We start from the raw sequence: 18083 nt of genomic DNA on the forward strand, positions 1-18083 counted from the left end.
GGATTGGTGTCCATTGCCTATCTATTGATGCAATGTATAGTTGCTGGTTTTCATACCTAGTTTTTTGGCCTACTTTAGTGGTTTGAAAGTGAATCCAGATGGTTTGTGTTGTGGAGGTTTGTGTTATCGCTTTGAATATACCGTCGGCTCCATTGACTAGGCCATCTAGAATGTCAATATTTCCAGCATAAAGTTCTACAATTAGGCCTGGTTTCAAGTGAAGTTTTTTGTGAAGACCTGCAGTCAATTTTGGATCTATTGGTATTTGAATAGTTTTGCTGCAATTTTTTGCCTTTGTATCTTGTGCTTCAATAAATAGTGGTGTCCCTATGGTAGTGTTGAAAATATGTTGGCTGTGTAGGTCTTTATCTTTGTTTGCATAGTAAAGGTGGGAGACGATGGTTGGATGAGGTACTGCGCGCATGTAATGTGTATTGAGGTACAAATTGTCTTCGTTGGTGTGCTTTGAAACGCGTATCCTGTTGAGTATGTCGATGAATGTCTTATTAGTTTGTCTCATGGTGCTTGTTAACTCATAAGACTTTATGCGGTCATGCCAGAAAGAGGGTGAGATAGCTTCGAGCAACGGATGTTTTCTGGAGAAAATCCAAGAGTCGCGCATAGGACTCGCTTGACAAAGATCGCCACATAAGAGAACGTCAACACCACCAAATGGAAGGTCGTAGTTGTTTTTTATTGCACGCAGACGAGAGTCTGCCATAGAGAAGACGCTGGTTCCAATCAAGGAGACCTCATCGAAAATGGCTAGCTGCAGGTCGCGGTAAAGCAGTCGTAGCTCATTCAGTCTCTCAGGTGATAGGGAAGTGTTAGATGATGTGAGCAGTGGCAAGTGGAGGGCTGAGTGGATAGTGGTTCCACCAATGTTAAAGGCAGCCTTGCCCGTGTATGCCATTAGCAAAGCTTTTGTCGTTGTTGGGCTGGAATGTGATCTGTGGTTATAGAAACGTAGAAGTCCTTAGACAATCAAAAGGAGGGTGAAAGTTTTCCCTGTGCCTGCGCCTCCAGTCAGGAAAATATGGATTGGTTCTATAGGAAATATACGTTTTCTTAGCATAATATCATCGAATATTAGCCTTTGTTGTGTGTTAAGTAGTAGAATGCTCTTGTAGTATATATCGTTTGGCTGTAGTAGTATTTTTATGGTTGGTATAGTGTGTATATGCAGCTGGTGGTGTTGGATATTTAGGTCTTCTGTGATGTCAACACGAATATGGGAGGAAATATTATATAGTGTTGTAGATGTCGAAGGTGAATTGGTGGCTAGTGAGTCGGTGTTAAGGTTTTCCTTTAGTATTGTGGTTTTATTATATTTGGATTCATTTGTATCGATGATAGGTTTATTTTGATTGTACACGTCTTTCCATGTGAGTCCATCTGTTAGATGTTGAGTTTCATTATTTATCCATGGTAAAAATAAAAGACATTGTTCTCTATAATAATTATCTGGATTTTTTGTGGCATTATATTTGACATATTGTATAATATTTGGTTTGGTACGTTTTTTGTATGTGTTGCTTGTTGTATTGTATGTGGAGGCAAATTCTGCCAATTATATGGCATTGAGTTGGGCAGGACGTGTACAGTATTTGTCTATGCTTGTCTCGTAAAAGATTTTTTTGCTGGTCGGGTCTATGTTTTGTAGGAGGTGTTTTCGCTTGAGAAGCATTATCCTCTCGTAGGGAGGGTTTGTGTTTATGAACTTAAATTCTCAGGTTGCGCTGTAGAGAGGTAGGAAAAGTGCAATATATACTGCTTGTTGTGAGCTTATTTGCTGTGTGTTCAGTATTGTGTTTCCTATTTTTCGAAGTCTATCGTATGTAGTTGCATTGTTTTCAATGCAAGAGTCAAATTGTTCTTTGATTGCTTTGATGAGTGTGTTATCAAATTTTGTTATATATGAGGTGCAATAGGTAGCTGCTCCGTGTGCATTTAAAATGTATTGTATATTTGAATTCGCATCCCATAGCTCTGAAATGGTTGGATTGAAGTTATTTGTGTAGATATCTTTGATATTTCTTTTCAACAAAAGTGTTGGGCATGAGATTGTGGATGATATAGCTTCGATGTAATCATCAAATCGAAGGTCCATAGATAGGAGCCACTGTTCGAATGTAATATTCGCTTTATAATCTAGTAGTAGCAGATTATCTTTGATTTGTTTGTGTTTCTTTCTTTTGTATTGTATATTGTTATCTGGAGAATGGTAGGGTTCTAAAATCATAGTAAAAGGCATTGGGTAGCGAGGAAAGTCAAAGCGGCATCCCTTGCATTTTCTGAAGCAAGTCTTCCTATGCTTGTTTGTTTGAATTTCTTGTAAATCTACAGGAAGGAGCATGGAGTCAGTTGTTATGTACTTATCAATGAAATCCACAACATCTTCATTGGGATCTTTCCCATAAATAGGAGCATTTTCTATCCATAGAAGCCCATGATCATGCTGGCTACCTTGGCTCTGAAACTCAGTTACAAAAAAGTAATCTTTGAGTTTCCCCAATATGGTTATATCCTTGGTTAGCAATTTCTTCATCCCGTTAAATCGGTTCAAGTAAAAGAGGGCTGTTGTTATAGGGTCGGCTCAGACCAAATCTCGTATGTATGATGCTTCTGTCTGTGTGCTTGCATGCGTGATGGGGTTGAGCTTAGCAAGTGTTGTAATCAAGGGCTTCCAATGTTTCTCAGTCGCAGAAAATGTGATGAAGAATGTTGGTGGTCCAAGTTGTCTAATCATAGCAAAGGCGTTTTTTTTTAGTTTCTCTTTGTAGTCGGGTGATGTTCGCAATGCCTCGAAGTCACGATATCCAAGTTGGGAAGACAAGACCTTCTCAATGTTAGTATCTCCAACAACCTGTGCGGCCACTAGTGTATTGTGGTTTAGTTTGCCTTTGCGCATACGTATCCAAATGGATCCCAAGATTTTTTCAGTCATGACTTTGACTGTTTTGAAAAAAAGATTCTCTAAATTTAGTGAGAACCTTCTATCACTATGCATAAGCTCCCATTGGGCCACGTGCTGGTATTTATGCTTAGCAAGTGTATGGTATTTACAGGGCTCACCATAGAAAATAGTAGGGAAACTAAGTTCTTCACAATATTCATCTTTGAAAATACTCAAAGGATTATTTCCCTCGGCAGGAGCTACAAAGAAGATTTTGTTGTTGTGATCTACTACTTGTTGTGATGATTCAATTCCATGCAGCATGACATCTGTAGCTAGATCATCTTCTTCTGATGGTTGATTGTCGTCGGCAAAATCATGAGGCAAAGGACAATGGAGACTATAGAAATGGCTTACCCACTCGTTGTTCAGAGTAATATTTTCATTTTTGTATAAAGATGTTTGCAATAGTTGAGCAGTGGCTTTCATTGTAAGCAATGGTCGAACAACCCCGGAAAGGTAGCAATGATTGTAGTGTAGACGACGCTTAATGCCCACCATTATCGAGGCTTTATCATGAATAAACCTTGGCAATATTTGTTGTGTTTTCCCCAAGGATGCCAAAACATTAACAACGCTACCTCACAAGCCAAATTGACCATCGTATGTAAGCTCCCTAATTTTGGTGAAAGGTAGTCTAGGACTTACAAGGCGGCTTTCTAAATGATTTAGCTTCTCTACTATAGCCAAGGGGAGGTTAAATCCTATGGAATTCAATTGGGTGAGCAGTGCACCATGTTCTTACCTTCTACGACCGCATGAATTGCAAACATAGTTTTCATGTATCTCATTGCTTCTAGACCTCCCAAGTGCCGACCTACGCCCTTTTCGAGCTAACTGGGAAAAAAACATTAAACGTCCACATTTATAACATCGATATATAGGAACATCGTTTGATGTTTTTGTGTACTGTTGTATAGCTTTTTCTGATGGGGAGGCTTGTTGAATGTTTATGTTGGACGGAGCTGTGGGGTGTTTTTTTTAATAAGTTTTTTAATTTTTGATGTTATTGCACCTATTTCTCGAATGGTTCCATCACCTAAGCAAGCAAATTCTTTCGCGATGGAGATAGGGAGTTCATTTGGTTGCTGGAGAATCAAAGCTGTCAACGACTCTGTCTCATTTTTGTCCCACGTACGAGGCTTGCGTTTGTGTGAGGATCGGTTGCCCCCCAAGTAAAAAAAATAGGTTGCCACTTCTATCAACAATAATGATTTTCTGAAATGTCGCTCAATCGGTTCCACTATTGAATGTTGTGTTTTTTATTGAAGTTATTGGTACACCGTAAATAAAAACATCACATGCAATACTGAATCTAAAAGAGAACACGTGGATAATATCAAGCGCAATACTAATAGATGATGTGTGGCTATTTAATACTTGGGTCAAAATAGAGGAATCATGTCTACTGGAAGCCAAATACGCTAGAGAAGGTGTGATCATTGGTGTTTCCTCCAATGATACTCTCACTGCCTCTATGATGATGTTGGTGATTTTTTGCAATGACGAGCGCGACTTTATTATTTTATTGAGCTCGAGGAAAACATTATTATTCCATGGGTGATCAACAAGGAAAACACTATCAATATTATTTTGAATGAGTTGTTCAAAAGATGCATTATGGTTGCTTGAGGAAGCCATGTACATGCAGTTTTTCCTCCCCTTACGGTATGGGGTGGAAGGAAGATAAGTAAATGAAACACGCGCACACTGAGAGAGAGAGAGAGAGAGAGAGAGAGAGAGAGAGAGAGAGAGAGAGGCAGAAAGAGACAGAGATGGAAATCTACAAGATGAGCAATGGATGAAAGCAATATAATATAAAGAGTGTTCTTTGGTGTGGAGGTGATGGAGCTTCAATGTTGTAGAGGAGCACTACTTTGTCTTTTCGACAAAAGATGTGATGAGGTGTAATTTGTTGACAGTGAATTTGCCAATACGAACAAGGGAGGCTAGTAGCCCACGTGCATGTAGCACATCAGAAGCATATAATTCAATAAAGTTTGTCAAAGTGCAATACTTTGTCGACTATGTCACCTGCTAAGAAAATATCAGTTGGGGAAGCTTTGTTGGCCAAAATCTTTCCTTCAAGCTTGGGCACCAAAACAATAGTTGTAGATTTTGAGCAAATAGAGCAAAATTCCACCTCTTGTTGGTGGTGAATCTTAGTAGATTTGCATTGACCGCAAGAACGTTCCACCAAAATTGAGTTCACATTCACAAAGTGCAGTGTGCTAGTTATCTATGTACAGGCACCTGATGAGTTAGAGCTTTCTTGAGTTATTGTGGTGAAAAAGGAAAAGCAAGATCAATACTTAGTTCGTGATTGTGATCAACATCAAGAATATGGGCTTTATATGCTTCCTCCAAACAGTGCTTGAGATGACGACTTTTGACGTGTGCTAGGATAGCAATATCCAAGACTGAGAGTGTATTACTTCGACTTGTGAAGGAACTTATGTTTCGTGCAACAAACGTAGGATGCACATCGGTCTCCAAAGCACGAAAAATATTGTGGCAATCGTCTTTACGTGCATTCACGAAGGTAAGTATTGCCGACTATGTCACTCGCTAAGGAAACATCAATCGGGGAAGCTTTGTTGGCCAAAATCTTCCCTTCAAGTTGGGGCACCAAAACAATAGTTGTAGATTTTGAGCAAATAGAGCAAAAGTCCACCTCTTGTTGGTGGTGAATCTTAGTAGATTACATTGATCGCAAGAACGTTCCATGAAAATTGAGTTCACATTCACAAAGTGCAGTGTGACAGTTACCTATGTATAGGCACCTGATGAGTTGGAGCTTTCTTGAGTTATTGCGGTGAAAAAGGAAAAGCAAGATCAATACTTACTTCTTGATTGTGAGCAACATCAAGAATATGGGCCTTATATCCTTCGTCCAAACGGTGCTTGAGACAAGAACTTTTGACATGTGCCAGGATAGTAATATCTAAGACTGAGAGTGTATTGCTTCGACCTGTGAAAGGACCTATGTTTTGTGCAACAAACATAGCATGCACATAGGTCTGCAGAGCACGAAAAATAGCATGGTAATCGTCTTTACGTGCATTCATGAAGCTAAGCTGTGATGGCAAGAGAGGGAAAATATTAGAAAGCTGCAATTCTATAGAAGGGCGAAGATAAGTGAGCCTAACAGTGGTACGGTGCTCAGCTGTTGGCCGATCTACAACAACAAGATCACCTCGGGAAAGACTAGCTTTTGAAGTGCTACCAAGGCCCTATATAACAACAAAAGCTAGAGTTGCAAAGTGTGTACGGGTGCCTTGTGCATGCAAGGACTATGCCTCATCCAAAAATTGACGCACTTTGCTCTTTGGGTAGAAACTAAGGCTGACTTCAAAAGGATTTGTTTTTGCTACAACCGTGCAAGCATTGAAAAATAGTACATAAGGAGATGTGCAATCATCTAACTTAGTTTGTCTTAATATCGTGTCGTTTTCAATTTAAATAGTGCCGATTGAGGGCATGGAAAAAGGAGAAATGCCGCCCCAAAATAGACAAAAATAGTGTAAAAATTTAAAAAAGCAGTGTAATTTTTTGAAATTTTCTCTTGAAATATTGAGATGGGAATTTACAAGATGAGCATGGATGAAAGCGATATAATACAAAGGGTGTTCTTTGGTGTGGAGGTGATGGAGTTTCAATGTCACAGAGGAGCACTACTTTGTCTCTTCGACAAAAGATGTGATGAGGCCTAATTTGTTGACAGTGAATTTGCCAGTGTGAAACAAGGAAGGCTAGTAGCTCACGTGCATCTAACACATCAGAAGCATATAAGTCAACAAAGTTTTTGTCAAGGTGCAATACTTTGTCGACTATGTCACCCGCTAGGGAAACATCAATTGGGGAAGCTTTGTTGGCCAAAATCTTTCCTTCAAGCTTGGGCACCAAAACAATAGTTGTAGATTTTGAACAAATAGAGCAAAAGTCCACCTCTTGTTGGTGGTGAATCTTAGTAGATTTGCATTGACCGCAAAAACATTTCACCAAAATTGAGTTCACATTCACAAAGTGCAGTGTACCAGTTACCTATGTATAGACACCTGACAAGTTACAACTTTGTTGAGTTATTGCGGTGAAAAAGGAAAAGCAAGATCAATACTTACTTCTTGATTGTGACCAATATCAAGAATATGAGCCTTATATGCTTCGTCTAAACGATGCTTGAGACGAGGGCTTTTGACGTGCGCTAGGATAGTAATATCCAGGACTGAGAGTGTATTGCTTCGACCTGTGAAGGAACCTATGTTTCGTGCCACAAACATAGGATGCATATCGGTCTCCAAAGCACGAAAAATGGCATGGTAATCGTCTTTACGTGCATTCACGAAGCTAAGCTACGATGACAAGAGAGGGAAAACATTAGAAAGCTGCAAATCTATAGAAGGGCGAAGATAAGCAAGCCTTACAGTGGCACGGTCCTCAGGCGCTGGCCCATCTGCAACAGTAAGATCACCTTGGGAAAGACCAGCTTTTGAAGTGCTAGCATGGCCCTGTATAACAACAAAAGCTACAGTTCCAAAGTGTGTACGGGTGCCTTGTGCATGCAAGGACTGTGCCTCATCCAGAAATTGACGCACTTTGCTTTCTGGGTAGAAACTAAGGCTGACTTCAAAAGGCTTTGTTTTTTCTACAACCGTGGAAGCATTGAAAAATAGTACATGAGGAGATGTGCAACCATTTGATTTAGTTTTTTTTTTTAGCAGTTACATTCTCAATGTGGACAAAGTCTTCTATAGTAAGGGTGTCAATGAATTGCTCAATAAATTGATCGCTAACAGCACAAGTGATGGTGTCAGTGTTGAGTGGATCAACTAGGTCTGCCTTAAGGTAATGCATATACTTAGCGACCTCTGGGCTTTGTTTGTAGGTTCCATATCGATTAAGTATGCACCCCTCAAATGCGAAACGAGGGCAAGTTTCAGTGATGTCAACAATGCGCAATAGAGGGATCTTAGTGGGAACATAAGGCACAAGAGAAGATGAATCAGCTGGAATTACATTCTCATGGGAACACTCAGTACCAATATGTGCTTCTAGTTTGGCACCCTCCGCAATGCTCTCTTTTTTTGCAACTACAGGTGGTGGTCCCCCCAATAAAGGTTTGGTTGTCACAACAAAAAACAAAACTCGTAAGGGTTGGATACAACAGTACAATATGTTTGCGGTGCAAGCAAGTCTTACTTAGTTTCGTTGTCGCCTTACACGTCTTGGAAAGTGTACGTGCTATTGCCACACTTTGTTCCACACGCTTGAGGGATTTGGGCCCAACACCAAGAGAAGAAGAAACATCGACCTTAGGTAGGCTCGAAGCGCTCCTTGTGCGGAGTGGAGACACACGATCAAGAACGAGGGCACTATCGAGTCCCAAAAAAGATGCAGCTGTATCACGATGCACTATCTTGTGTAACTCTGTAAAAACAAAAAGGAAAGTCACATTATTCCCAAGCATATATCAATCATTTTCTATAAGTTAGCAAGCTATTGAGTCACCATTTTCGAACTCCATCGAGCGAACATTACTAGATTCATCGCACATGGGTTCAACGTTGTCATCGTAGCCATTGTAATGTCCATCGAGTGGATTTCGTGAGGAAGAAGAGGCATCCATATTAAGAGAGGATGGTAAATAATGTTCACACAATTATTACTTCATGTGTTCAAAAGAAGGAAAGGGTAAAGCAACCCTTGCTTTAGCTAAAGGATGAATAAGTTAAGAGAAATAATACTTCACACAGTCACAAGCATCTTAGGATAAGTAAGGATAAGTAAGGGAGAGGAATGTTTTTGAACTATTTTTTGAAGCAGCAAGCCCACTTGTAGTATTCTCTTGCCTTTCTCAACCGTTCACTATATCTTAAAGCTAACCTACTATCACATCTGTCAAATGGATTTGACACATTTAGACACATGCAACAAGTGACATCAAATTCAAAGGGATTAATGAACTAGTGGACAAGTGTGTATTGGTGGTCTAGGGTTCCCACCACGCTCATGTGTTGAACACCATAGAAATAACGAATGAACGAGCCTAAAATTTTCTCTTGAGAAACTCAGCAAAAAGAAATTTGCATGCTCGAGAAAATGATTTTTCCTGAGCACTTGGTGGGGAAAGGATTTTCGAAAACCAATACTCGTCGCAAATTGTGTGTCGTCTTAATAGTGTGCCGGTTTCAATTTTGAAAATACCGCTTGAGGGCACGATAGTATTTGGGAAAAAGGAAAAACGTTGCCCTAGAATAGGTAAAAAATAGTGTTGAAATTTTGTAAAGTAGCCTAATTTTTTGAAATTTCTCTCTAGTGTTCGGGGAAAATGTGTCTCGTCTTAATAGCGTGCCGTTTTCAATCTTAAAAGTACCGATTGAGGGCATGGAAAAAGGAGAAATGTCCTCCCAAAATATACAAAAATGGTGTTAAAATATTAAAAAAATAGTCTAATTTTTTGAAGTTTCCTCTTGAAATATTTTCGTACCATAGCTTGGACATTGCCGAGCAATATTTGCGGAAAATATGTCTCGAGTTAACACCATACCATTTTGAATGTCAAAAATGCCGAGAAATTCTAAACACCAGGCTAATTTTTTGATGGGTTTTTACACTATTTTTCTCTCTTTTGGGGTTGAGAGCATTTTCAAAATTGAAAACAGTATGGTATTAGGTCGAGACACATTTCTCCCTAACAAAATTTTTCGAGAGGAAATTTTGAAAAATTAGGTACTATTTTTTGCGTTTTTACATTATTTTTCTCTCTTTTGAGCTTGACAAGATTTTCGAAATAAAAAACGGCATGGTATTCAATTGAGACACATTTTTCCGTGACAATGCCTACAACAAAATACTATCTCTCTTTTGAGGTTCACAGCATTTTCAAAATCGAAAACGGCATGCAGTACTCAGGAAAAACCATTTTCCCAAACATGCAAAATACCTTTCGTTATTTTTGCAAAGAGGAAAATTTAGAAAATTAGCTTAATTTTTTAGGTTTTTACACTATTTTTCTCTATTTTCAGGCGGAATTTCTCCTTTTCCCCTTGCGCCCAACACTAAGGCCAATGCTTTAGCAGGCCAAAAACAAGAGCGGAAAGAAATTCCACGTATGGTCCCCGTTGACGCTATACTTAAAGACGTCGTGGCGCAATCGGCAGGCGGCGGGGTTGTTGGTGGCTAAAATGAGCGCGTGGGTGGTTCCCCGGATGCCGGGTCCAATGCAGAAACGCCCCTGTGCTTTCTTTTCTACTATGTACGCCATCTAATAATTTTCTCATTTTCGGCTGAGGACCAACCTGCAGATTTGCAGAATCCCGACTGCTTTTGCCAAGAAGCTAAATAGGCCTATATAGGCGTTGAAAAAAGTGAAAATATTTACTTTAGCAATAGCAAAAATACCTTCAAAAAGCTGCTTTCGTATTCTACGAGGCAAATTTAACCCTGATTCTCATCTTTTAAACGTTGCATAATTCAGTAGCACAACGATAAAAAAACACTTTATCAGACACAGCCTGGAGAGGCACAAATATAAGAACATCTTTTCAATAAAATAGAAATAATGTTATTTTTATCTAGGGCTAACTAAGGAAGGCATAAAAAATAGGGGAAATTACCAAAATACCCCTCTAATTTATGGAAATTCCCAAAATACCCCTCAAATTTCAAAAATTCCCAAAATACCCTTGCATCTATTTTGATTGGATAGTTCAAAATTTTCTAATCTTTATTCCTTTGTGACAATTGAGATCCTTTGTTAGTGCTTAACATGTACTTTTTCACAAATTACCTCGCAAAAAAAAGGCAATTATGTCTAAAAATAATGAAGCATTTCATCTCCAAAGGCTACGTAACCAACTCAAATTCTAGTTTTAGCATCTTGTATTGATACACAATAATAAGTCTTCTTATAAAAAGCTAAAAATGTTTTTATCTTTGGAGAAATTTAATCTCACAACTAGGGGTAATTTGGGAATTTATGACCAAATATCGGGGGTATTTTAGGAATTTTTGAAATTTGAAGGGTATTTTGGGAATTTTCACAAATTAGAAGCGTAGAAATTTGCTGAGCTAGTGGGCAGACCTCTCACCTGACGTGCGCGCTCCCTCCCTCTGGCAGACGGCAACTCGTAGCCTGCAGTCACGTCCACAAAAGCCTGGACTGCATTTATTGAAGCGGACCGCCTGGACAGCGTGCAAAAGGAGGGGACTCGTTTAGACTGCAGTCTGCGAGTGAGGGAAGCACATCAGAAAGCCTCTCTTCGAATCAGCGACTGCGCATCTGCAGCCCAAAGGCCCGGTACCTTTCTCCTTTTCCGCAGATCTCCCACACGATGCTGTGCCAAATTCTGCTTGCAGGGGTGAGACTTCTTGACTGCATTTATTGACACGCTCGACGGCTTGCACAGCTTGTAGAAGACGGCTGTCTACAGGGACTCCTAGTCTCCTACTGTCGCACACCTATAAGCACCACGTCAAAGACGTGCAGGGTAGCCCCATCGACTGCAGTCGCTGAGTACCGTCCAGTCCTGGATTCCCTCTAAGCCTTTAAGGCTCTGCAAAGTACAACCTCCACGTGGACGCCATAGGTTGTAGGACGCCCAAGCGAGCCTAACACTAAGGCTTTAGCAGGCCAAAAAGGTAACCTTCCTCTCCTTCTGTTGGAGAGAAGCAAACATACCCTTCAATAGTGTAGGGGAAGCATATTGTAACCCTTCAACACTGAAGGAGGAAACAAAAATACAAGGGAAGGACACGCTACCTATAGTTTATAATAACCAGGTGAGGATGATGCCACCTCATTCTCGACCATATGTATGTATGGTTTTTTTTTTGCGAGCATGGCATGTGAACACCTAATGCATTCATCCTTATCTTCTGAACCCATGTTTGCAATTTTTTTAATTACTATCGATATTTGTTGACTTCTAGTTTTCCACTCTTACGAGGTTTGAACGATTGATAACTCTTATACATGCACTTTGAAATCAATTTTTGAGACAAAATATAGGTACATTACTACCCTTCCATTAAAACGTTTTCAATGATGATTTATCGAGAATGTGTCTTGAATTGAACCGTTCCCTTTGGATTAGGCTATCGTTACACGAGGCTTAGTTTTCAGTAATGGAAAACTAAGCCGAACTAAGCCCCTACAGACTCTGCAGAGGTACTTGTGCATCTTTTCTGGGTCACGCGAAGCAGGAAGGCGATTGCTACAGGTAGGTGTAGGTGCATCGCAAGACTGTTATGGAGTAGAGAGAGGGGAGACAAATTCTGACAGTGATGACACGCTTGCAGTGGAGCGTGTAAAAAGAAGCTTGACGGCGCGCCCACGTTGCTAATAAGTATTAAAAAAATATTTTTATGAAAAATTGCGATAAACTTGTAGCCTCATTTTATGGGATGCCTTGCATAGTTGTGCAACTATGCCAAAATCGGCATAGTTGCAAATTTTGTACATAGTTCTACTATGCCAGGCAACTATGCTACGTGTGACTATGAACCGGGCTTAGTTATCTGCCAGAGTTACAGATAAATAAGCCTCGTGTGACCATGCCCTGAATCATGGCACAGCGCACACTAGTTTTAAAATTGTTGACACATGCTATAATAGTGAACCTGGCAAAGAAGGCAGGGACTTCGATGACAATGCAGAATGCAGAATGAATAGTAACCGACGCTCTCAAAATGTACCTATATATTACAATTTACACATCAGCAGCACTTGTGAAAGAGAGCCGAGCAAAGTAACATGCATGAGAGAGACGGGCAAAAGAGAGAAGGTCGTGGGCGAGTTCTGCTTGTTGGCCATTGTTGTCATGATTCCATTCGGACACCAGCAGGAGCCGTCTTCGAAGCTCTGGGAGGCTCTGTTGCTTACATCTCCAACATTCTCGACGCTCTCCACATCCCCTTGCAGCTCATTTCAAAGGTGGGTTCAGACTTCGCTTACTCATCCCTCCTCCTCCCCCACCCCCCCTCTTTCTCCCTTTCTGCGCCCACAACCCAATTCTTCTCCGACTTCACCCTCATTGACGACAGAGTCCTCAAAACAGGGCACCTCTGCGAACCCATTTTCCCCCATGATGTCCCTATGCACTTCCCTCGCTACCCCATTGGCCTTGCTGTCGGGGTTGCATGCGAAATCTCGGCAGAAACCCTAGGAAAAATGGCAGATGCATGCGAGCTGCTTGTCGTTGATGTGCAAGCTCTTATTCGCACTATTGACCCGGCTACAGGGCTTGTGGGCTTGCAGCGGCTTTCTCAGACCCCTTTCCAGAGACTTCTTCATCGTGTGTCTTACCTAAAGGCTGCACGCAATGAGGCACTCTATATCGACATAGAGGATGTGAGGAAGGACACTGTGGTGATTGTCACACAGGGCAAGCTTGGATGCAGTATTTATTGTAAGGACCACAAGTTTACGGTGCCTGCATTTGAAGCTGAAGAAGTTGATCCCACTGGGGCAGGAGATAGTTTTCTTGCTGGATTTTCTGCTGGCTTGTATCAAGGCTTCTCTGTTCAGAATGCTGCGTTGATGGGGAATTATTTTGGTGCAGTCACGGTGGGTCAAGTTGGGGTGCCCACATTCTCCTCTACCGATCTTCAGGTAGTTATTTTTGTCTTAAACGTGAAATGTGTGTATCTTGTGGTGCAGCATCTGTTTACTGTGTACAAAACTGAAAATGGCATGCATGAGGTATGCCTTTGCATGTAGATGCATTGCAACGCAAGCGAGGGGGTAAAGAGGCTGCCAGAGGAAATGTCCAGGCTGGAAGTAAGCTCCTCTTGGATGCTTTTTACCAGTTGCCATATTCAACAGGGTCTCTCACTGGTATTGCATACTTAATTTTAGACTCGTGAGCTAGCTAGGTACCATTGGTGTATTACTTTTGTGGTTACCCGTTAATTTGCTTATCTGCACCGTGCAGAGGTGGCTTATGGAAGTTTTATAATTATACTTTAGAAGAGGCGCCGCCGCCTGCTAATGAGGGGCTAGTCAGGGAGTTGTGGATTTTTGGCTGAGTCTTGAATTATGCTCTTAGTTGTGTAAGTGGATTTGTAGGTCTATTCCTAGAGGTGATCCATTAAGTGAGTGATCACTTAACCCAATTCAGCTATTCTGAAAATGAGGGCAGAGGAATTGCAGGATGTATTTTTTTTTTAATGGGGGTGTGTGTGTTAGAGTCAGGGTGGCTGTTGAGTGTACAGTTACTTTGGATGAACTCTTGTTGTAGATTGTAGCAAGTGATTATGTTGTAAAAACTATTAATATTCGAAATAGTAATTTGATAATCATCTAAAGTGCATTGCTTGGGAGGGTTAAGCACCTCCTATTATATCAGTTAGGAAGAAAAGTGCCGACTTCATGCTCGTATTTGGTGGTCTAGTTTTTGCAGATATCAAACACGTGTCACCAATTTTCAAGATATTCGTATGAGATGTGTGTCAAGCATAAACTTGGTCGCTTGAATGTTAATTTTAATCGCAACTTTTGAAGGCTGCTTGCCAAAGAACTTATTCAAGAGTATTTGAATTGCGGTGCTATTAGTTTGGCTTTTGTAACTGATTCTCACTTGCGTTGCAGAAGATGCAAAGAGTCATGAATGGGCAAGTGTCCTTTTCTTCAAATGACCACGATGCTGTTCTGGAGACCATCCATGAATAGTCACGACTGCTTACACGCCAAAAGGTAATAACAAATTCTGGGGGTAAAAATTGGCTGTCAGAAATCCCACATATTTGTAATGATAAAATGGGATGTCACAGCTCTCTCCATTGCTTAACACAAATCAATTTACACTTTTGTGCCTTTTACTTTGTCGTTTTCCTTTGTCTTCAGCTACACTTTGTCATTGTTCGGACTGGTTATCCTGCTGAATTTGTGTGGTGTGCCAGTTAATGAGTTGCAAAAAAATAAGTACTGTAAGGTTGAGTGATTGTGGGCGTGAGTACCGCCTCGCTGACGTTGAAAGGAATCTTAGTTGGCCACGTCATGATCCCTGTTTCTTGCCTGTGGGTTTCTTGGACTGATTTGTTGTCAAGATCAAGTTTTATATGTAGATGCCGAGTATCTTTAACCGTTGGGAGTCTGCTCATGCCAATTGTCTGCTTCACAAATATACCCGTTGCTGTAAGATGGAACAAAATGTTCAGGTTTTAAGTCTGCTTGTTTCTACTGTGGAGTTATGGTAATTTTCTTCTTTCATGCGGCAGATGGAATTTGCCATTTAGAACTGCTTTTCGACTTTAAGTAAACTTTTGAAGGGATCATGCTTTTATGTGTGAATGAAGTTGTAGCAGTAAGTAAACTGCTACAACTTTTGAAGGGATCATGCTTTTATGTGTGAATGAAGTTGTAGCAGAAAGTAAACTGCTACAACTTTAAGTAAACTTTTGAAGAGATCATGCTTTTATGTGTGAATGAAGTTATAGCGGCATGGTGATAATAGAAGTATTGGTTAGGTGAAGATTGAGTTCTCTGGTTCCAGTTCTACTTACTTATTCTTGTTATATGGATGCATGTACCTTTTCCTTTTGCTATAACAATGGCCAAATGTGGGCTCCCAATAGTAGTTTGTATAAGGGCTGATGGTATCTTGCATTCCAAGAGATTATCTCAACCACGTGGTTAAATGAACGTGTTCTTAGATGTTGATTGATAAGACCAGATGTGCAATTTATTTGGTTTGTTGTGTAATCGCGTGGCTATTTATGTCTTCTTCCTGGCTCGTTCATTTTCATGGTGAATCTCCAGCATTTTTTATGTAACATGTAGACTAATTATTGAAAAGGTGTGTCTGTGCCTAAACTGTTAGTGCCAGGCTTGGAAAACTTGTTTATTGCATGTAACAGGTTGCGCGAGGCTCGGGTACAGGGACAAATTTTATTGTTAGTTTTGTGAGGATCCACATGATAATATGAAGTAGACATGGTGAAATTGCCCCTTGTTAGATACCTGTGCACTTTGAACATTTTCCACTCTATATTGAGTCTTGAAAGCTTGACAAATACTTAGTGTATTCACACTTTAAGCATGGTGTCTCACTTTGTGTGTCGTATGTAGTGTGACTCTTTGTGGTGTGAACATACTTTGCAGATATGGAGCTTGGTTCGAGGTCTGTTGATTTTGAGATGCTCAAGATTATCACACACACATGAATTGCAGAGTGTAATAAGTTTGGTTTTGATTCTCTATTGGATAAAGGTTGCTAAGATGATTAGACATGAATTACTTGTTTGACTTTTGGTTCTATGCAGCTGGTGAAGATGTTGTGAGAATGTGCGAGGCTTACATTTTTTCGTATAAGAAAATTAGGAAGTTGAGACATGGGCTAGGGAATAGCGCATAATAGGAATTGCCAGAACAATTTGTGTGGATTTTGAGCCGTGGACTTGACATGACTGTCAACAATGGTCTTGGTGGGCAGTTGAGTAATGGGACTGAACTTGGGGGCAATCTTGCATGGATGGCTTCATGGCTTCACAAACAAGCAATCGTGGGGGTTAGTGTGCCATGCCTCATGTCCAAAATGGAGCAAGTTGACTAGGCTCAGCAAAGTAATAAACTCCCAAGGCTGTGGCGATGAAAACTTGACCATAATTTAACCGAACCCTTCTAAACCACAGATCTCCAGAAACTTAAGCCATACGAAAGCTTCAAGAGAGCCTAATTTCAGCTTTGGGTACTCTGCGGGCACCTTGTTTGAACTTTTGGAACCTATTGAAATCAAGTATGATCACTCTTCCATCCCCTCAACTTCAGCCTTTGTGTGGCCTTTTCATCATATGACTGATAATTTTATGGGGAATATGTTCACCTCAATAATGACCCTATGAATGCGAATAAGCTAGAATATGAGCACATCGGGTGTTTCAAAGATGCTGAGTGTTGGCAAAGGTTCCTCTCATTTTAGCAATCCTTGATGAAGAATTTCTCATTTGATGTTAAAGGGATCAATAATCCTTCTATATTTTCTCACTCATGATCTTGGATTTGTGCTAGTGCCTTTGACGTGGTCTATAAGCCAAACGGTCAAAATAGTCGCCCAATAGCTATGTTTTCCTTGTATTCATAGGGAATTGTGAGTAGGGAAGGACCCCTCGAGTTGAGCTATCTATAGATGAACCTCTATACTGCTCTATACAACAATGATAATTTTTTGAGTAGTGACAAAAATCAAGCACATAAATAGCTCTAATTGTTTTTGGGCCTTAAAACACATTAACACATCCTTTCACATCACCCAACCACACAAAAGCCTCACAAAATTGAAAGCACGATATTTGGACATCTTTTACATCACTCGGCCGGAAAAAGACTATGGAATGAAAACCAAAGAGAGAAACCATTTGCAATACACAAGTAATTTTCATTCATATCAAGGTATGCTTATGCGAAATGCCACTTGGAGGTAATTGACGAAGGGTACAATCTGTCGCATGTAGGCTATATAGTAACTATGTACAATCCCCTCTTAACATGTCCTTGCCCTTTCATTTCTTGGTATCTGCAAGCTATAAGAGAGATACAGAAAAGAGAGACTATAATACTCACTTGTAGAAATGAGTAAGAACAAAAGACTTGCTTCTGTTTTGCTCGTCTGTTTTGGTTCTTGCCATGTGTCTGAAAGTCAAAAGCTACAGACAAATCAATCTCTTAATTTTGTAGATCACGCCTTAGTCGTTGCAATGTGCATGTGTTCCCTTATCTTCAAAATGGCTAGGTACTCGTTCATACACACATCAATGTCTTGTATGCAACCCTCCTTTGTAGAGCTCCTCCCCAATAGAGGCTTTCTAAACATAAAAACAACAATGACAAACAACCAAAACAGACGAGTAAAACAGAAGCAAAAGATTTGTTGAAAGAAAAACCAATAAACTAGAGAAAATAAATAAATCACTAGTTTTCTTCGTGCTCTTAGAATGCAGATGAAGCTCTTCGTGTATATAGATATGTTGCATTAAGATTTCCTTAACTATCTTCGTACCTCTCGAAAGCTTGGAATTCCTTGCTCTTTATTTTAGCATACCCAAAATTGATCTTTTGAAGAATCTTTCTTACTTTACTACATGATTATCCATTTGCCCTTGGTGATTGATGTTGGTCACCTATTGTATT

At 40.2% G+C, this 18083-nt stretch overlaps 1 protein-coding gene across 5 annotated transcripts; it reads left to right on the forward strand.

Moving 5' to 3' along the window:
- Positions 1–12644: 12644 nt before the first annotated feature.
- MIK (pfkB-like carbohydrate kinase family protein) lies at positions 12645–16203 on the forward strand. 5 transcript variants are annotated; one of them, XM_086485275.1, is made up of 3 exons: positions 12645–13568; positions 14550–14651; positions 16059–16203. In XM_086485275.1, the coding sequence occupies exons 1-2, from the start codon at positions 12711–12713 to the stop codon at positions 14625–14627; spliced, it is 936 nt and encodes a 311-aa protein (XP_086341401.1). In that variant the 5' UTR covers positions 12645–12710; the 3' UTR covers positions 14628–14651; positions 16059–16203. The 5 variants fall into 5 exon arrangements, with proteins under 5 accessions (XP_086341401.1, XP_086341402.1, XP_086341403.1 ...); XM_086485276.1 differs by lacking the exon at positions 16059–16203 and adding an exon at positions 15815–16006; XM_086485277.1 differs by lacking the exon at positions 16059–16203 and having other exon boundaries at positions 12654–12890; positions 13215–13568; positions 14547–14774.
- The last annotated feature ends 1880 nt before the right edge of the window (positions 16204–18083 follow it).

Source organism: Adiantum capillus-veneris, chromosome 16 (genome assembly GCF_014529385.1).
Source record: "Adiantum capillus-veneris isolate H3 chromosome 16, ASM1452938v2, whole genome shotgun sequence".
In the NCBI taxonomy this organism is placed as follows: Eukaryota; Viridiplantae; Streptophyta; class Polypodiopsida; order Polypodiales; family Pteridaceae; genus Adiantum; species Adiantum capillus-veneris.